Source organism: Drosophila virilis, chromosome 3 (genome assembly GCF_030788295.1).
Source record: "Drosophila virilis strain 15010-1051.87 chromosome 3, Dvir_AGI_RSII-ME, whole genome shotgun sequence".
NCBI classification, from domain to species: Eukaryota; Metazoa; Arthropoda; class Insecta; order Diptera; family Drosophilidae; genus Drosophila; species Drosophila virilis.
In genome coordinates this window covers 13,623,959-13,645,234 of record NC_091545.1, presented here as the reverse complement: position 1 = coordinate 13,645,234, position 21,276 = coordinate 13,623,959, and the positions used below count along the sequence as shown (strand labels likewise).

Genomic DNA, 21,276 nt, shown 5'->3' with positions numbered 1-21,276 from the left:
ATCAGAGTCCTCTTTTATATAAACGCATTGCTTGCATTACTATTAAATAGTTTTTTGTCAGTCAAATTAAATTTTAATAGGCAGTTGGCTCAAATAAATGTTGCTATGAAAAGCATCAACAAATTTGATATACAAGCATTTTCGATATCTTAAAAACGAGTCAATTAAACAATGTCGAGTAAGACATTGGTTTCCTGACAAGATTTCTAACAATTCAAGTAAACAACTCTCAGAATTTTGTCAACGCCAACAAAATGTTTAACTATGGACCAGAGCGATATTATAAATATTCAAACATTTCGATAGGTTTATTAAACTATCGATAGTCTGCACGTGTAGGAAACTAAGAAGACTAACTAATCAAACTTCTTCTACAGAACGTGCTGAGTCTCCCTTATTTGCCTGGAAAAGATATCTTGCTATTAAACTATTAAAACTAATTAAGGTTTTTCCGAGCTGGCAATAAATATCCCACAGAAAAATATCGATAATATTAATATACAAGCATTTTCGATAGTATTATCACACTATCGTTAGTCTTAAAATGTAGGGAACCATGCAAATTGTCCAAAAAAAATCTTCTAGGCAAACTTTTGAGTATTCCCAGTTTTCCTAACGAGAATTCTTATAATTAAAATTTAAAACTCTTAAGAGTTTGTCCAAGTTTATTTAAAATTTGGAAGCTAAACATACTTTGCACATAAAATCCAACTTCAGACACAAGAAAATTAAGTACAGTGAATACACAGCATACCTTAAGCTAAAAACTTTCAGTAAGTTCATTTTAAGCAGACCCAAAAAAAAAAAGAAAGTAGACAAAATAAGAGAAAAACACATTAAACTCAGTCCACATATGCAACTTACTGTCGGCTCTGGCAATATATTACCCAGCTCGCAGTTTTTATCCAATATTGCAGCCTATGAAGGCTGAAGGGTGCGAATAAAAAAAAAGGGGGAACGAGGATCTCTCATACATCACAGGACTTACAGTTGGCCGCAAAACTTTGCTGGGCATAAACTGCATTTGAAACTGAGCCCCAAAAATGCTTGGCAACTTGAAGAGGCCGCAATGAAATGCATTGCAATGCGCTTAAGTTTCATAAGCCTGCGGCCAAAGGCAAACCAGCAAATCTGTGGCACACAGACAGACTCACACACACACACACACACATGCTGAGCTGACCGCAGTGCCACGCCCAGCCTGGCACGGAATGGTTCATGTGTGTTACATACGACTGTCATTTTGGGGCAGTTCGAAAAAGGATATAAAAAAATAGAAAAAGCAAAAGGAATTATCGAAAAGTGAATTCAAGGCAATGGCTTTGGCAGCGCGCTGCGAAATGGTGACTCGTTTCAGCATTGACAAGAACTCAACGGGGATTGGCGGGGGCGGGGGCAGGGGCAGGGGCAGGGGCAGGGAGTGGGGCGTGGGGTTGCACTTTTAGCAATTCATATTGCCAAAGCAGCAGAAGCTGCTGCAAAGGGATATTAGCAGAGGGGGCAAGTCAAGTTGGTAACTGAAATACGTGTAATAGTTGCACAAAACTCTCGTTTGGTCAGCTCTAAAAAAGACACACACACACACACATACACACACGGAAAGCGCAAAGGCAAAAGTGTAGGAAAAACTGTTATTTTTGTGTCAAATACTTGGACAACTGTCCACGTACACGTCGAACTTTCGCTGACAGCTGCCACGAGGCAGCGACCCCGCCCACTCACGCCTTAATGCACTCGCTGCAAATTAATATTGCCGTTTTTTTTTATACCCTCTCGCTTGTTCAGTAAAAAAAAATAAAGGATATAAGGACGATAGTTGCACAAGTTGAGATGAGAAACTGCTAAGAAACTTTTTTGCGCGTCTGCTGGCTCGTTGCTGCTGCTGCTGCTGCTGCTGCTGCTTGTTGCAGTTGTTGCTATTGTTGTTGTTGTGTTGCAGCACAAAAATTAGTTTCTTCACTTATTGAAATGTCAGTGGGAATGTCAGCAAAGCAGCAAAGCGGACGCGACAAGTCGCCGGGCCGGGGCCGGGGCCGGGGCAAAAACTCTGTAGCCAAATTGTAATTTCCACGTCTGCACAGCTCTCGAGATATTCCTTTTAGTCGTGGCGTCAATTTGCTTGAAACGCTTCGTGCCAAATGATTTAGCGTCGCTTTTTTTCAGCGCCAGTCCCTTACACACACACACACACACACACATACTCCCACACACACAGATTGTGTGTGGGTAAAAAGTTGCGCTTTTGTTTTTCAGCTCTCGCCTTTGGGACGCGGGCAAGCTCAGCTGTTTGGCAGCGCGTTCGTCAATTTAACCTAATGATATCAGCGGGTTTCGCTGTTTCTCAAAAGACCAAAAAAAAAAAAAAAGAAAAGGAGCAGACGTTGAAAAAGGTGCGAAACTGAAATTTAAACAAATTAAAAAAGGAAGCTGCTCACAATTGAAGCAACATCTATGATAAAACACTCAAACAAAAAGGTTCACGCTTGTCACGGCTAATGAACGTGGCCAAAGTGACAAAGTTGCAGCTGCTAACTAAACCACAAAAAAAATGAAAGAGAGAAAGCGAAAGGTGCTAGTCGAAGGAGTACCCTATAAACGATTCTTAAGGATTTTCCCCAAGGATGTTTACATTTATACAGAGCTCGAGCAAGAAGAAAGAAGCAGAACTAACAAGAGTTTTATTTTGAGAATACTTCAATAAGTTTGCGACTCTAGCTTTTCAATGCCTCTGAGATCGAAGGTAATATACAAGTTGTTGAAGATGAAACCCTATCATAGTCAAACTAGACAAGCCAATCAGGCTTTTGTATCCTGCCGTCTTTTCACAAGAACTCACATTCCCATGCTCATGTTACCCTCATGCAAACATTTATTGTACACTGGGTATGGAAAATAAAAAGGTCCTTACGCTAAGTGGCTTAAGCCTCGCGTAGGTGTCAAACTTTGGTTTTGGTCCCATCTTCATTTCTTATCTGCATTTGCTCATCTAATGAAAGTCGCGGCATATTTTGTCTTTTCTTGTTTTTTTTTTTTTGTTATTCGACCACATAAATTAATGTATTTTGGCTCATATTTAAAACGTTTTTCGGTAATTAATCAATTTGATTGATCATTCTTGGCCCGAAAGCTGTCTTTGCACAATATTTTATAGTCGTCCCCCAGAGAGAGAGAGAGAGATAGAGAGGGAGAGTGAGAGAGAGTGAGAGAGAGGCCGAGTGAATAATGATGTATATTATTTATTTATAGATATTGTAAATACTCGCATTATTATACACCTTTTAAACCAATTAAGATAAATAGCTTATGAATTAACGACGCTCAATTAGCATAATGAAAGTCTTGTAATCGATACTAAAAAGTCTTCAATTACAGCTGCTGTCAGACTTTTGCTGTCAGGCTGTGCAAAATTTGCGATAACTTTGACAGGTATCAAATTTAACAAGGACCTATATAAAAGCTCATAAAACAGTTGCCTACGTTTTGGCCCTAATAAACTGCACACAAATTGCGTCAAAAATTTGCAATTTAGTTACGAATTTCAGCTCGCAATCACATATACAACATGAAAGAGATGGGGAGGGTGGGAAGAGGGCTTAGGGACGGGAGAGCAGAGATATAAAGAGGGGACGTGCATCGCCCACATTGGCAAGTTTCCATTACAGCAGCTTGTCAGTCTGTTAACAGAAACGTAGGCTACTTGCCTCCCGGCCACATCCGGTGGACAAGGCAAAGCTTTTAAGTCCCCGAACATGGCGCAGCGGATTCAAGTGCTTGCCAGCCGCGGTTACTTAACAGAGTGCAGGTGTGCACGAAAGCTTTTTGAAAGCTTTTAGCGTTCTGTTAAGGTGCAACCCGACTTACATTATTTAAACAGCACTCGCAGCTTTGTTTGCGCTCTCTTTTAAAGACTACAGTGCACACTAACTATGATGGACCTGTAGAAGGCACATTAATGAGGTATATTCAACGAATTGGTTGGGAATAATATGCAAATTGAATTGACTGTAAGCAATCAATATAAGAAAACATATACATATTGCGGGAGCAGCTGATAGAATTGAGAAACTGATGAGGAAATAAAACACATTCATTTCATTTAATGTGGAGAATCTATCTATATTCAGAATTTTGAAACAAATATTATGTCATGGTAAGCCAGAGGTTCATTTGCAAATGTCTTGAAAACAGTTTTGGCATGGATTTAGATGCCAAGGCCACAAGGCAACAGAGAGATAAATACATATAATCCTTCTTCATATCTAAGAGTCTCTAGATTCTGGTAAGCTTTTCGAATATAGAATCCAATTCAAGGAACTAGTTTACTGCCCATTGATAATACACAAAAGGCTAAGTTGCAGTGTCTCAAGCAGAACCTACCACAAGCTAAAAGTTAACAACCAGATTTATCAGTTAAAAGCTTAATTTGTCGTTGATACACAGAAGCTTAATGCCGACTTAAAGAGTTTAACCAACTGCAGAGTCCGGCAACAAAATAAGCTAACAATTCGCGTGTGCAAGAGACAGTTTTCATGTGCCAAAGGTAGATGCAGCCATACAAACACCGGCCTCATTGTGAATACAAACTTGCTGGCTTATCAAAACACAACATCGAAATACGCACACACAGACAGACACACACACGCACACACATAGCTGCTGTGCACGTGCCGCAAAAGGGGTAAACGTGATGCTAATCGCATTTGCCAGCGACATTTTCTGCTTTTTTCATTAAGGCTGCGCTGTTTTTTAGACATTTGCTAATCGTTATTGGATTTGTTTTGTTTAATGTTTGTCGTAGCCTAATCGAAAACGTTTTTTTTTTTTTGGTCGCAGTTGGCTGTGAATTGTGCACATTGCGTATACGCCGCGTGCTCTTCGTTTTAAATGCTAAATGCAAACGCAGCGTGCGACAATCTGGCAGCAAATTTGATTGCCAGCTTTATTATTATTGTCGCAAAGACACACACACACACACACAAACATATAGAAGAACGCCCACACACAGATACACAAATACGCACGCTTGAGTGCTACGAGAATCGCTTGAGTTGCTTTAATTTTGGACCGCTGCTTAGGCACTGCTTGTGTCTTATGAGAGATTAACAAAGCATTTAATCTTAGCTTGGCATAAAATGACACAGCAAAGCCCCGCACACACACACACACACACACACACACACACACTTAGAGAGGGACACACAAACAACAGGGTTAGATTTAGGCTTCTGTGCTCATGTTTTGCTTTATTTATTATGCCTGACTTCTTTTTTTTTTGTGAGGGTGTAGGAGGAGTGTGGTGAGGGGTTTTATTGACATTTACTTGCTTAACGTGCGCGTTGCGTTCTTCTATTTCATGTTGTTGTTGTTGCTGTTTTTATTGTCGTGGGTTTTATTGTTGTTGAATATTGTGTTTGGCTGCTGCTCCTGTTGTTTCTGGTATTTCAGCAAAATTGCAATAAAGCGAATTTTTCCACACGTTGCATACTTTTGAGCGCTACTCAACACACGCTAACCATACACACAGGCACACACGCACGCAAGCGTTACAAAAAACACATACAGAGAGAAAATTGCAGTTACTGCCGCGACGGAAGCTGCTCGTGAATTTTAAAACAACAAAAATTTTTTATACACAATTTTTCACAGTTGTTTGCTTTTGCGAGCGCTGCTCAAATTTTTCAACACAATGGCAGTGGTTTAATTATTGTTAAATTTTGTTGATTATTATTTGGTAATTGTTTAATTGCAAAATGGCAAACACACGCACGCACGCACACACACACTCACACACATGCGAAATTGTGAGTTGATTATAAAACGACAGAGCAAAAGTTAGCGCAACACTAGCAAAATAGCAGCAGCAATGACAGCGGCAAGCGGAGCGAAGCGTAGCGAACGCAATTGAAGCTTTCGCAGCTGGAAGTCTTAACAGTCGCAGCAGCAGCGCTGCTTGGAAGTGATGCGAAAGCTGCGACGCAGAGAGCGAGAGCGCCCGCGTGAGCGAAAGCGCACACAAGAGTGCGACCAAAGAGCGCTAACTGCTTAAAGCGCATGCGCCGCTTTAAGAATGCTGGAAAAGCCGTTAGTTTGGGTATAGTAAGCAGTGGGGGCGGGCTGTACGCTTGGATTATGTGTCAGTGTAACAATGGAAGTTTATTGCAATTAACAGCGCATAGCTTCTGTCTCTGTGTGTGTGTGAGCCTGTGCTGCTGCCGCTGTTGCTGCTGCTGCTGATGCCCAATGATGCGTGAGTGCAGTGCAAGTGGACGCGGCGACATCTTTTCTGCTGCGACTCATTAGTGTCAAGGCAAAGAGATCAAAATTGGCTTTAAGCGTGCCACAAGTATGCACATTACATGCCTCACATGCATTATGCATGCCACGCCCACACTCACACACAGTTAGCATTAGCCGGCTTGACAAGCCGGGTCGTGCCCAGAGTCCAAGGCGAAAAAGCAGACAAAAGCGTTGAGCGGCTGCACAACAATCTTATATGCAGGCAGAAAGCACATGCACATTATCAACACGGTCATCATTAGCATAATCATCATCATCATCATCATCATCATGATTATAAACATCATCAACAGCAACGTTGACGTTGACAAGGCTGCTAGCTGAGGGAGTTGCAAAAGAGAAAGTTTTTCCTCTTTTGTTTTTTCGGGGGGCCTGCTTGCAACTGTGTTTGCTTAGGAGTGTGTGCCTGCAACTGTGTGTGTGTGTGTGTGTGAGTGTGCCTTGCCTGGCAGTTTGTTTTTAATCAAGGCAAAACTGGGTCAGTTTGGGCTGCAACTATAAATATCATTTATGTTGCCCAGCCAAATGCGCCAGTTGACTTTCCCTCCTCCTCATTTTATTTTATTTATTTTTTTAGCGAATGCATTGTGTGCACAAATACAAATTCACATACATATATAGAATGTGAATGCATATATTTCTTACGCTTCTGCAATACTCACACACACACACACACAGACTTGTACAAAATTACAGTTGGATGCTGTGTTAATTGCTATACAAATTTACGATACTTGCTACTGTTAACTAGGAACACGACTGTTAACTAACATGACACTGTTAAGCGCTAACAGCGGCAGTAAAGGTTCTGTAACAGTTGACCCAGTTGCCTGGCCCCGGTGCCTATAAATAGAGCAGAGCATACAGTTGCCTTCTCGAGTGCTGTCAGGCAGGGAGGGCAGCGGCTGCGAGGGGAATGAATTGGCAGACTCCACTTTACAGAAGCTGCATGTGGGTTGGGTCTTACGATGGATTTTGTGCCATTACGTGGCAGGCAATTGCTACTGCGCCAGAAATGAAGCGCTCTGTCACAATGGTTTATGCGAATTAAATTGGTATTTATAAAAAAGCTTACGACTTTTGAGTACATTGAAAACTTGATGGAAGAGTTTTATGACAAGGCTTGGAGCGATGGAAGGCAATCAACAGGCCGATGAACTGCGTTCGATTTGTGATTTGGGTAGCAGTAAAAAATTCTATAAGGACTGCGGTAAATGTAATGGGAAGATTAACAAGGATTGCTTATACTAGGAATAAAAGTTGTAATGAGAAGATTAGAAAGGATTATTAATGCTAGGAATAAAACTTTAACTACGATTGGCCGAATATCTTGATTTCTTAAACTTGAACGGAAACCAGATGGATTTTATGAATTGTTTTAAGAAAATAATTAAACTTTTCTATTTGTTCTTAAAATCTAACACTCACCTCGGACGATGTGAGATAACACATGCGCGAATCGGTGCTCTCAATGGAGGCCTGCTGTACAATTCCATAGCGTGATTCACGATCACTCAAATACTCAGAGCGCAAACTATCCTGACGTATAAACTCCGCACTGTAAGACGAAAATAATGCCTATGTAATATACAATACATTATAAGCAAAATAGATTATTACCGTTGCTCCAAGGAATCGGCACGTGCACTCTTATAGCCGGAGTCATTGAGGCTGCTGTCCTGGCGCAGCGATGGCAGCGAATCCCAGGGCGAACGCTTGTGCCCCGAGCCGATCATTTGTTGGGTCATCATGCCATGCCCTGAACCAGAGCCAATTGTTGAGCTGCCCGAGCGCCAGCCATCCGAATGACGGAACCACTGAGCGCGTGCCGATTCGCCAATGCAGCTGGCACAACGCGAGTTCGAGAAACTGTTAAGTAGAATGGAACGAATTGAAATTAGATTGCAAACGATAATGAAGATGTGATATTTACCTGGCATTATGATCGGATAAATAGCCGCGATCTCTTTCGCGTTCACGTTCGCGTATTAGCTCATTGCGATCGCTGTAGTAGCCATCCCGGTCACGATCGCGTTCCTTATCGCGTATGGTGGATAGGGGGCGATGTGGGGGCAGCGGCAAGGTTGACGACTTGGCATTGGCTGCATCGAAAAACAAGAATACAATTAAATTAATTTCATTTGGTTATTATTGGACTTCAAAGCTAATTTGAAAAGCATGACACAGGCAGGCAAATGCATTTCAGATCTCTATAATTGAGCGGCGAATGGGCGCAAGGATCTTCTGGATTACATTGAGGATAGTTTAAGACACTGAATTAGTTTAGAGACGTGCATTCAATGGTACTACTTACGCCTACGTAGTGGATATGGGCTGCGCTGTGTTGATCCTGGTAGGCTTTCAGCGAATTCTGATGATAGTTGTTGTTGTGGTAGTTATTGTTGTTGTTATATTTGATAGTGATGTTGTTGATATTGTTGTTGTTATTATTGTTGTTGTTTTTATATTGATGGTACGTGGTGTGACAGTTGTTGTGGTTATTGTGTGCGAGGCGCATGATGAGCATTTTGTGATATGTATGGATAGCATTTAAGTTTTAATTATTTTAATTGTTATTAAGAGAGAGATAAAGATAGTTTTTATGATTGCAAAATGAATAAATCACACTAAGAATTAGGAAATAAAGTTCAGAAAATTACTGCATGACATTTATAGGCAATCTAAGTGTTTGTTTTGGCATTAATTGATTTTAAGGCAATAAGCTAAGGCTAATGCTTTCAAGCACTTCCCTTACCGAATTAAAAGTTGACTAAATCTTCCCGAAGAAAGCAGGCTATTAGATAGTCAATTGTGCTGGCATTATCTGCTTAAATCTTTTCATTCTGCCTTAAACAATTTTAGCCGCTTTACGCTACATGGATGGATTTTTCTTATGAAAACTTCTCTCGAAAACTCTCTAGATGCTTTAAGTATTTGCTTAAAAATACATTCTGATTTCCACAGAAATTCCATTACCAGCTTATCTGCATTTTTGCGAAATACCCCAACGAAAGGCAACTCACATTAATCAGATTATCAGCAACTAACTAAAGGTACATATACCAAAAGCCCCATTAGCAAACGCAGGTGTTACATGAAATGCGAGCGTTGTTTGACTTGATTCGAGACATTGACGAGGGCACAAACCGCACTAGAGCTCAAGCTAATTAAAAATTCGATTAGAAAGGGGCCGCAATAAAATAATAGACAAGTAGTAGGAGGGTGTGGATAATAAGAAGAAGACGAAATGTTCAGCTACAACAACAACGAGAACGAAAAGTTTAGATAACTAAATTAGCTACAAGTTTTAGCAAAACCGAATGTGAACCAAAAGCGAAACCCAAACGAAACCCAAACTAAAATGTAGGCGTTCGGCGGCTGGCTATGCGAGCAACTCACCCAGATTCTCCATGCTTTGGGAGAGCAGTGCCTCAAAGGTGTGCAGGCTGTAGGACTCGGCGTCCATGCCCTTGGCCAGCGTATTACGCAAATGCATCTCGTACTCCATGAGCAGACGCGAGGTGGGACTGCCCGGCGTGGGCGTCACATTCGGTGCCTGCTGATGTTGATGATGCTGATGGCGCGATGCACGCTGCTGTGGATGCGGCGGATGCGGTGGATGCGGCTGATGCGATAGCTGCTGTGGATGCGGCTGCTGTTGTTGCTGCTGCTGCTGGCCATACGATTGATCCTGATCGGAGTTGCCATTGCTGGAGCTGGGCGTGGTCGCATAGCATTGATTATCGAACATCACATTATCTGACGGCGGCGAGCCCTCAATGCAGCTACGCTCACGCTCCCGCTCCAATTCCAAATATAGATTGCGCGGCGGATAACCGCGACCAATTTCATGCGAAGATCTGTCAAGTCCAAGCAAAAATTGTTTAACAACCAGGTTGACAGCAAAATGCGCAAGTAACAGAACTCACCTCGAGCCGGAGAAGCGCGAAGACTGACTGCCGCTGCCGCTGCCGCGACCCAATGTATTGTTGTTCATGACGTGATGGCCGCCACCGCCACCACCGCCCCCGCCCATGCCCATGCCCATGCCGTGCTGATGCATGTGCTGTGGTCCCAATGTCTGGGCCCCATTCGCATTGTAGTAGTTGTAACGACGTCGGCCCATCTCCGGCGACGTGACGGGGCTCTCGGTGCTGGGCATCGGCTTTAGCATGCGCTTTAGTGTGCTCGTATCGACGTTCATGTCCTCGGTGCTCTTGGTCTTGCGTCGTGTATTGTTGTTGATTACGTTGTGCTGGTGGTGCATATCGTGCGAGTGTGCGTCGCGTGTCTTTATGGGCGAAACACAAAGAGTTGGTGGTTAGAACAGACAATCCAGGCAGGTGCGCCATGTGCCGGCTAGTTAGCGTGCCCAGATGCACTCAGCTTACCATATCATCGTTGAAATCCTTGGTGCGTGTGCCTGTTGATTTGGTAGAGGTGCCCACACTCTGATGCAGTCCGCCCCCAACCTGTGTGCCCTCGCTCTTGGGCATATCCATGTCCATATGACAGGCGCCGGCATCGTCTGAGCCCACCTGTGAGCCCACATGATTCTGTGAGCACATGTCCGAGCCGCTACCCACGCCAGTCACAATCACGCCCGGCGTATTGGTATTGACGCCCGCATTGGCCACCATATTGCCATCTTGCCCCTTGAGCTGACGTTGTAAGGTATCTGCGAATTAGAGGGAGCGCCAGAGAGAGATTAAAAACAATTATAGTGGATCGTATGTCCAATCAGAGCATGCAACATATGTTGCACAGTTGCAAGCAAACTGTTGAAGCTTTCTTTGTGCAGCGTTTTCCAGTGCACGCCAGTTGCATGAAAGTCAATAGTTTTTTCCGATAATCGATATATAACCGTTAAACAAATTTAAACTTTAGACTTTCGTATTTTAAAATTTTTGTTGGCTCTGAGCCTAGAGTTGGAAATTAAAGATCACAGGCCAGTTCAGATTTAACACTTGATCGTATGCTCTATTTATATATTTTGTATGTTACAAACTGTTTATAAATCTTTTAAATAATCTATGGAACTTACCGCCTCCTTGGGCCACGCCCGGCCCACCGCTGGCCACGTTATCATATAGCGAGGTGCTGCTCACGGCGCTTACAACCTTGCCCTGCTGCTGGCCATCGACATCGGTGATTCTGTGGGAGCCGACATTACGCGGCAAAGTGGATGAACCTGCAATGAGTATGGCGATGAGATTTGATGGGGGATGCGGTGGTCTTGGCGCCTAATTGCTAAGTTGCGTTTAGCTGTATATTGGGGGTATACGAGTGGGGGTCCATTGTATTACATGAACAGACTTGTGCTAAGCGTAAATCAAACGGTAAACCAGAAGATCTATAAAGGCTTCTTATGCCCTCTCCAAAAAAGAAAATAAATGTCAGAGGCTGTCGCGTAAGGTTAAAGAAAAAACTGGAAACGTAAAGCAAAAGAGGCGCAAACAAAAAGTGGGTAGTACGAGTCGAAACGCTCGCCAACTTATTGACTTAACCGATTTGCTTATAGTTTGATCTGGCTGAGTTTGGTTTGGTTGTTTTGGTTTTATTTTTTGGATTGGTTTGTTCTCTCACCTCTAACACGTGGATCGGTTCTCAGGCGCGCATACTGCTCGGCGGACATGCAGGTGCATTGGGGCTCTTGGCGCACGCGCGACGGCGACGCGGGAGTGCTGAGCGGCTTTCGCTTGGCCTTGACCTTGCCCTTGCCCGGCGGATCCAGTTTCAGGGAGTAGCTCGACGAGGCCTTTCGTGAAAATTTGAAAGAAGGCGACTGTAAAACGTCGCACTATCATTAGGTTAGTTGATTGGGATTACAAGGTTCTGTGTGTGCGGTTTCTGCTTTCACTGCTTTCGAAATTCTTCTCTCATTAACTGTCTATATATCTCGATATAGATCTACATGTATATAGATCTGCATCTATGTAACTGGCACAAGCCGTGTGACTTGGCGAAATTTGTAGCTGTTGCTTAGTGTGCGATTTAGAGGACTTAGAGAACTATAAGAAGAGTGCATAGTATTACTAGACATCATGCTCAAGCCTTGAGTCAGATTATACACATATATATATATTTTAGTTTAAATATAGAAATAGATAGTTAGTAAAGTGAAGTAGACAAACATACACATACAAGCATTAGTTAGTTAGTAGTTAGAGTTTAGTTAAGTTTATGAAGCCTTAAGAGTGCATTCGTTTAAGCAGGGTGTGCTTTAAAGAGCTAATCTCTGCGCTAGGCGCATTTAGTTCTAATTTTATTTGATTCTGGAAGCAACCATTGAACTGTTAACTCATCTTACACTATCAATAACACTTAGTTTTAATTATATTACATTTGTAGCTTAATTTTGATTAATTTGCTGCGGAAACAATTATTGTGAGCCTGTGCGTGTTGCTTCGATTTGATTTTTGGTTTTGAAAACCTTAAAACTATTTTCCAAGAATATATAATATATATTTGGCTTTGGCCTCTTCTGACGCCTAACCGGTTAACTTTGTGTGTCGCCTCTCTTGGCGATTCTCAAACGTAGCACTTGGCTACACTCTTCTAACTACCTAGCGCTGCTAGCATTTGATTCGAGTCTAAATTTTGCATTGTTTTTGAAAGTTATTTCAATATTTGATTTTCATTTGCATATTTAAACCGCCCACTTGGCTTGGGATTAGGTTCGGGCTGGATTGTACTTGGGAACTTAGGGCTCATCGGAAACGGTTTGCAGTGGATAGGTAACGGTATTGTAGTAGAGGATACGTGCGATTGTTTTAAAGCGTTTTGCGTTTTTCTTTTGCATTTTCATTGTACGTTTGGCAATTCGAACAATTATTATACAATTATCATATAATTTATGAAATTTTCATACGTTCATTACGTTTTTCGTTCATTCGATTTTGCAAATGGAAATTGTCAATTGATTTGATTTCGTTAGTTATTTATTCATTTTGTTTTTGTGGCGCACGTGTCAAATGCAAACGAATAGAGTTGAAAATATATATTTATACATACATAAATATATAGTTAAGAGTAGTTAAATAAAATTCATGTTAGATAATAAAAGCATTTCGGGTGGGACAGAGTTTTATAGATAGACAGATTTGTAAAGTGTACATTTAGAAATGTATTCAAAATTGTTATTTTGTTATTTGTTGTTGTTGTTGTAGTTGTTGTTGTTGTTATCGTTTTTGTTGCGTGTAAAGTTTTTTTTTTTTTGGTCATTTTTGTAAAAGTAGTTTTCGAAAAAGTTGTTCGTAATATTTCAAATTTAAGTACGACATTTATTGTTTGTATTTTTTTCATAAGTATCAAAATGAAATGCATCAATAAATGAAATATTTGAAAACGAATTTAGTTTTTCAGTTGATTTAATATATACATATATATATTTTTTGGCGTGTTTCGAGAATGAATTCGAAAATGATTAGAAGAGAGAAAAAGAAATGAAAGAATATATAATATAAATACATTTAACAAATTTTAGTGGGTGTGCGTGTAACTGTATGTGTGAGTGATGTCAGTCTGTGTGTGTGTGTGTGTGTGGGTCTAAACAATGTGTGGGTGTGTGTGTGTGCAAGTAATTATTGGAACCTTTAAAACTTTTACCACACACACACAACAAGAGTGGAAGAACTTTGTACATTTACAAAATGAATGCAACTCGCGTCTTCAGACTGAAATAATTAGCTAGTATTTATTTGGTATATATCTGGTATATTTCTGGTATGTTTCTGGTATATATAGCTGTTATGGTATGAGTGTGTTCTTGGCTGTTCTGATAACAAGTTTAATGTGATAATCGGGTGGAAAAACTTGACTGATAGAGGGGGTGGAGGAACAGACACACATAAAAATTGAATAACTTACAAACAGTTACAACACTTAAGGACACTGTTATGTGTGTGTGTGTGTGTGTGTGTGTGCGCGGGTGTGTGTGCATGTGCGAATGTGAGTAGAAGTTCATATGTATGCAAGTGTGTATGGTAGATCTTACACATGCCCGACAAAGGGAAGCGCTACTTGAATGGGTTTTTGATTTGGGTTTTTTTTTTTTAAATACATTAAGAGTCTGTATATATAGATACGATTTATCTTAAAGGCGTACTTTTCTCTGCAGTTATATTAAAAAAATTAATTAGTTATTTAGTAGTAGAGTCTTAGTAGCAGCAGTTTGTAAAGTTAGTTGTACTGTGTTTTGTGACAAATAAATAATATGAAGCGATACTAACGTATTTTTTTACTATGTAAGATACCTGCAACAAATGAGGCGCAAAGTAAGAAAAGAAACGAAACAATTATTAGACACTAATCCAGACAGTATACTCTGACTATATGAGTGGCATAGGTGGGGGGAGGGGCTTTGTCAAGTGAGTGTGTGTGTGTATGTGTGTGTATGGGCGTGTTTATAGATCGTAAGTACAAGTCTCTGATCAGAAGTTGAATTTGAATTGATCTTCTTATTTTTTACTTTTTTCATAACTTGCAAAATAGTTTTAGTTTTATTTCCATTTTTTAAAAGCGTAATTAAGTATATATATTGTTGATATGATTGATATCTCAATATCCTCTTCAAATTGCCCTCATTTTCTTTTCGTTCTTTCAATTTCTGATCGTTTGTTTTCTTGTGTGTATATTGGTTTATATTGTTAATCAACGAGTTAAGGCGGGTTTCTGATAGCTTATAAATAATATAGCACTACTATATATGTATTACTTTATACTTTTTCCAAATTATTATTAATAAAAGAAAAAGAAAGATTCGATAACACAATCTCAACTTAAGTATAAATTTCAAGTACGATGCCAAATTTTGCAAATTGTTTGGTTATTCAAAATATGTCATATGTAAGTCAACTAAGAACGAGAATATATATATATAGTATTATATATAGATATATACTTGTACAATTATATTAACATGGAGCAGTACTTGATAAAGCAGTTTAGAGAGCGGTGTCTGTCTGTTGTGTTTGTCTGTGTGTTGGGTGACAGTGACTGTGATTGTGACTGTGACAGTGACTGCGACTGCGACTGTGATATTGACTGTGACAAATGGCATGGCATGAATTGAGCCTATTTGCGTACACATTTCAAAGCTGTTGAATGTTTTCCAACAAAATTGTAGCTTGACTTAAGATGATAGATTTGTTGGAAATACTTTATCTAGATAGTTATAGAGCTCAATAGATAAAACGGAAAGAAAACAAGTTAACGAGCTTGAGCCGCATCATCATTATCAAACATTCATCACGGTCGGTCATCATCACAGCATCATCAACTTGTGGTTTGCATTTGTGGCAGATGTTGTGGCTTTGTTGCGGGCAGTTGCTTGCCACACTTTGTTGCATGCCGCAGAGAACTGCCCATTATTGTTATTGTTATTGTTAGTAGTGGAAGGAAGTGTGTATGTGTGTGTGGGGTGCACATGTTTTTTCAGTGTTTGTATTTGTGGTTGGCTGAGGTGGTTCTTTGGTTGAGGTATCAGTTGAGGTGGTTGCTTGTCGTCGTCGCGCTTGCAATATGCAAAAAACTGTAAGAGAATACTTACACAGCATTCCCGAAACTGTTTGGCATCGATGGGCGATGTGAAATTGAGGCCCCAAGTATCGTTTGTCATTGGATCCTTCCAGTAAACAAAGCATTCCGATGCCTGGCCAATGCGTGTTCCTGCAAATACCACACACACACACACACACAAACACACACGAACACACATTAAAACCATATTCAATTAACGAAAGTAAACAAAGGGTGGAGCTTTGGGTGGGGCTTGCAACTCACCTGGCTGCACAAGTCGCACATCGAGTATCTTATCCACCTGACTATTGTACGCGGTAATGTGAAAGATGCACTCGGGCGAGTCCTGAATGCATGTGATGTTGACAGGAACCAAATCTTCGGACACTTGTTGCCACTTGACGGTGCCGGCGCCGCTAGCCGATACGTGAAAGACCTCAGCCCACAACCTGAACGAACTAGCGTTGGTTAATAAAACGATTGTTGACAAATTGATTATTGCAAAAGTTGTTGTTGTTGGTTGTTGGTTGTTTAATTGTTGGTTGTTGGTTGTTGTTGTTGGGTTGGTTCATCCAATTGAAATTTGGTGCAAATTTGTGGTTGAGGAAGTTTCATTTTTGTTGGAGGGTTTTTCAATTGAACGTAAAGTCAAACAAAGGAAGCGCAGTTTTACAATTGTTGTTTGTTGTTGTTGCAGTCGTTTAGGAAGGAAAAGTTGTTGCAGATTAGTTGTTGTTGTTGTTGTTGTAGCGCCCAACGAATTTGATTAGGCAGTGTGTGGTTGTGTGTGTGTTGGTTGTTGTTGGATTATTGGAAGTGAAGGCAAGAGTCGAAAGTTTTTCGTTTTTCGTTTTGTTTTCATATTGAGTTTTTGAAAGAAAGAAAAACCAGAAAAAGAACACAATTAGTTAAATTACAAAAGTTCTCAAAATAGCGAATTCAATTGGTTTTTGTTGTTGTTGTTATTGTTCCATATTCACAGCCAGTCAGAGAACAAAAGAGTCAACTACAAGAGCACAAAGATTGCTGCCTGCCAATGCTTAAACAGCCAAACTCACCTCAATAGATGCCCATCCCGACGACGCGAACTCTGCCAGGGTGAATCCTCGTAGCGATAAGCCTTGCGCATAAGAGGCGCACACGAACAGCTCAGTTTGTTGCCCATGGCGCAGTTGGCACAGCTCACCGCAGCTCCTGCTACGGTGTGAATAAATAGCCGGTCAATATTTATCGAACTTGATCGATATACGAACACTCACCTTTACCAGAGGCACCCCGATGTCACCACATGCCGGTCACGTCCGCCTGCGAGAGCGCCTGGCCGCGATTCAGCGACTGCGACCGTTGATTATGCCGATGGCCGTGGTAGCGACTACCGCGCTGCTGAAGGGTCGGGGCAAGAGAGAGAGAGAGGAGAAAGCAAAAAAGAATTATTAGTCAAATCAATTGGATAATGCATGTGGCTAGCTCAGGAATTAATTAAGAGGTAACCCTTTACAAGCATTTAATTTTATAAAAGAAAATTGATTTGTAATTCCTAAGGCAATATCCGATTATAATCCAAATGCTAGAATGCTAGAGTCCTTATCTAAAATTAATTATATAAGTTGATCAACAGAAATTCATTATAAATAAATAAGTGAAGACTATATAAAAGAAAATTTCTCTTAAGAAAGTTTCTCTCATTGAGAAAATAATTAATTTTTATCCCTTCATATTTAACATATGATTTTTATCATGGATATGCTGCACAAATTACACAACACCCAGTCGAAACTTAAGACCGTTCATCGATATTTCAAACTTTTTCACCTGTTTGTCAATCAAGCTTGCACAAGATATATCTATACATACACACACTTATATATTTATATGTATATTCAAACAAAAGAGAAAAATCGTATGCAGTCAAATACCAGAAATACCAAGATCTGCCGCATAAATCATACAATTTGAACTTGAAGCATGTATTAAGCAACGATTGTGCCACACACGTATTTAATTTTCCAGATCTGTGATTAAACCATGAAACAACCCACGCCGGCTGCAGCCAGGGCTATTATCACCAACACGTTGCCGTTGTCGACAGGTGCGAACGAAGCGAGTTCAAAGCTATTGCTGGCCCAAAATGCAGTCGCTCTGCCGGTTAGAGCCCCTGCCCCTGCCGCGCCCCAGCTCTCCGCACGCTGCCCCATGCTGCAACGACGCTGGCGTGTAGGTGTCAACAACACAAATACTCAACAACAAAAAAAATAGGCAAAAAAAAAACGCTACAACTTGGAGATTTTTAGCGGAAAAAAGTGCTTTGAAGTTTGCTTTGATTTAGTTGTTTATGATTCGATCTGATCGATCGGTGAGTTTAATGTTCTTTGACACACACACACACACTCGCGCACATGTTGCATATGAGGCTGCCCCCTTATTTAATTTTAAATTCTCTTGGTACACCTTAAATATAAACTTATATATATATATATCATATTTTTATTCTTCACTTTGATTTTGGGCTGTCTGCAGCCTGTTGCTGGCCACATATGCTGAGCACATTTGTTGTTTGTTTGGCTAGCCAGGCTATAGTATATGTACACTTTATCTATTTTTGCTTAGACAGACTGACTTTACCGCTGAGACAGACAGACACCTGTTTACGAGCCGACTGGGGTCATAGAATTACTGGAATTATTTTTTATATAAATATTTGTAGAGTGCCAAAAGAGCATTTGAAATACACGCGACAGAGTCAAGCAAACAACTAAATACTCCAAACGGAAATTGAGGGAAAATCAAAGCGCATTTTTCATTCATTCATTTATTCAGACGCTACGTAACGCTCTCCCACTCTTCCTCTCCCTCACTATTTCTCTCTCTCTATCTCTCTCTCTCTCCCTCTATGTTTCTCAGCAACTCGAGCAGCTCTCCACATTTGCCGTAAATCTTATGCAGCAGCCTCATTGTCTCGGCGAGATCTCAAGAGCTGACGCTCGCCCACACAGCGTTTGTTTGTTGCGCTCAAGAGCCGCAAGAGATCTGGCGATAAGCAGAACAAATGCTGCTGCCCGCATACTTTGGGCTCATCGAGTGGATGCCACACTTTGTGGCGCTTTGCACGTGTTTGGTTTTTGTTTTTGATTTTGTTGAAATTTATTTTTAAAATCAATCAAATAGCGCTCAGTCGCTCTCGATTGTCGTCGCAGTGCTCATCAAAATGCAATAAGGAATGAAGCTGGCGACAGCTCTGCCGATTTTTGGGTCACACTCGCCACAGACGTTGTACCCCCCCCCCCCCCTCTCCCTCACCCCTTCCCCTTCCATTCACCAACATTCACCCATTGACAAATTGAGTTGTGGACCAGTGCGATTGACAGCCAGATACGAGTAAAAGATGACTCAAGTTTGATAAAATACCCAGCTTGAAGGGTTAAATGTGTGTGCATGTGTGTGTATGTATGTATGTGTGTTAGCGTGTGTATGTGTGTGTGTGCAATAAACGAGATAGAACAAACTATAATTATATAAAATCGAAAGAGCTTAAGTATATCATCCTTTATGATATTTTATGAAGTAACGTTCACTTATATTCGATAAGTCTTTGTGGAGGGAAAATGAAAATAGATTTAAAAATTGGATTCAATTTTCACTTTAAAAGGTTCCTGGCCAAGGCCAATTCGAGCCTTTTATTGTTATAGATGTAGGTGTGGTATATTGAATATAAGTTTTCTATCTTTAAAGAAAAACATTTCTCTTAGGCACTAATCATTCAATGTGCATTCAAAAATTCAATTTATTTCTGCTCTGCATAAAGTTTTTACTATTCAAATAATAAGTGCCTATATATTGGATATTTTTCCATTTCTTTTTTTTCTTCTATTGTCTCGGCGTGATCTCAATAGCTTTCGATAACCATTTATAAAGATATATATCTACTATTTAGCAACGATTCCCAGTTCAAATATTAGTATTAAACATGACATCGTAATTAAACCAAATTCTGTTTAAGTAAACTATTTGATAAACTATGTGAAATAGTTTATATCGTTTACATTTTAGAAAAAAGTTATTAAAGAGTTGTGCTGAGCACTCTGAGAAAGGAAATTGCCTGCAAGGAATTGCGAATTTCTCCTTGCTTTCTTTGAGCTCGTAAACAAAAAAAGCACAATAAAACAGTTATATATCTTATCGTGGCTAACTTATGGTTAGTTAAATGTTAATGTTGTTGTTATTATACGATTAGATTGTTTGTATACACACCTCCACGTGACCCCAGCCATCGGCGTTCATTTTGACGGCCGCCTCGACACTTTCCTTGGCACCCATTGCGTGTTTTTTAGTTGTTTATTTTTTGCTTGTTATTTTGTTGGTTTGTTGTATTTGATTGTAGTTCCAGTTGCAGTTACAGTTAGAGACACAGTTAGAGACACAGCTATAGTTACAGTCACAGTTACAGCTGTAGTTTGTTTATCTTGTGCTTATTGCCTAGGCCTGTGCGAGCTCGACTGGCGAGGCGAGGCAAGGCGTGGGTGGACCTGGCGTGTGAGCAGCAGGAGGAGGAGGAGGAGCAGCAGCAGCAGCTGTCAGATGTTATTTATTTTGGTGCTGCTTGCGACTGGACCAGGCACCAGATGAACCAGAGCCACAAACTGAAACCCAGGACCTAATGGCGTCTGCGTCCGAGTTTGAGCGTAGATTGGTCTCGTGCAATATAAATATTGAGCGGATTGACGTTGACGTTGACGTCGGCAGCTGCTGTCACGCTCACAGACGCGCTCACTCGCTCTCTCGCTGCGCTGTGCTCTCTTTCGTACCGTGGGCGATGGATGCTGTTGTTGAAAGCGGCTTTCAATCAGCTTTCGTCAAGTTGAAAACGTCTGTTGTAAGCAGTTAAATAATAGAACAGGCAGAGTGTCTCCTGTGCCGAGTCCTTTTATCCTTTTATATCCTATATACGTGCTATATGATTGTTGTATTTATTATTAATGCAGCCTGGAATTGTGCTGCCTTTCACAATGTCATTTGAAAATTTCACTTTTGGTGCTGTTGCATTTGTTTTTTGTTTTTTTTTTGTTTTTTTGTTTTTGCGTTTTGCGGTGTTTAACTGTGCGTATGATTAATATATGCTTGCTGTTCTCATGCTTCTTTTTCGTAACAATAATAATACTGTGTTTTGTTTTAGGTTTATTATTTATGTTTTTTTTCTTTGTTTGTTTGTTGCCACAATGCGTGCTGCTGCTTTTGATTTGGCAACGCCTTTTGCCTGTTTGCAAAATAACCCACAACAAAATGTTCTTTTATGTTTGCTTTTACCAATTCCTTGTGCTCGCTTTTCAACTTTGTGTGCAATTTTGTATATTATTTATATTTCTTAATTGTTCTGGAAATGTATTATTATTTATTTAATAGATTTTTTTTAAATGATTTTTATTTAGATTTTTGTTCACTTTTGCCAGGCAGGAGCAGCAGCAG

The 21,276-nt window shown here is 40.5% G+C and overlaps 2 protein-coding genes across 11 annotated transcripts in view; both read right to left on the bottom strand.

Annotated features, from left to right (window-relative positions):
• Positions 1-17,004, bottom strand: part of sif (still life) — a 91,424-nt gene extending 74,420 nt beyond the window's left edge. For 3 of the 10 annotated variants that reach the window (XM_032435347.2, XM_032435348.2, XM_032435337.2), the window contains exons 1-11: positions 16,875-17,003; positions 16,081-16,274; positions 15,848-15,966; positions 11,884-12,082; positions 11,342-11,488; positions 10,689-10,975; positions 10,227-10,588; positions 9,697-10,157; positions 8,231-8,399; positions 7,918-8,166; positions 7,726-7,855 (exon numbers count right to left, since the gene is read on the bottom strand). In XM_032435347.2, coding sequence (XP_032291238.1) covers positions 7,726-7,855; positions 7,918-8,166; positions 8,231-8,399; positions 9,697-10,157; positions 10,227-10,588; positions 10,689-10,975; positions 11,342-11,488; positions 11,884-12,082; positions 15,848-15,966; positions 16,081-16,274; positions 16,875-16,981 — 2,424 coding nt within the window. In that variant the 5' untranslated portion in view covers positions 16,982-17,003. Of the gene's footprint in view, positions 1-7,725; positions 7,856-7,917; positions 8,167-8,230; positions 8,400-8,611; positions 8,669-9,696; positions 10,158-10,226; positions 10,589-10,688; positions 10,976-11,341; positions 11,489-11,883; positions 12,098-14,528; positions 14,553-15,847; positions 15,967-16,080; positions 16,275-16,874 lie in introns of all 10 variants that reach the window. The other 7 variants (XM_070208554.1, XM_070208553.1, XM_032435346.2 and 4 more) reach the window with 7 other exon arrangements.
• A 71-nt stretch (positions 17,005-17,075) lies between these two features.
• Positions 17,076-20,182, bottom strand: LOC116650749 (uncharacterized). Its single transcript, XM_032435349.2, has 2 exons — positions 20,065-20,182; positions 17,076-17,196 (listed from the first exon to the last, which is right to left on the bottom strand). The coding sequence occupies exons 1-2, from the start codon at positions 20,128-20,130 to the stop codon at positions 17,098-17,100; spliced, it is 165 nt and encodes a 54-aa protein (XP_032291240.1). The 5' UTR covers positions 20,131-20,182; the 3' UTR covers positions 17,076-17,097.
• Between the last annotated feature and the right edge of the window lie 1,094 nt (positions 20,183-21,276).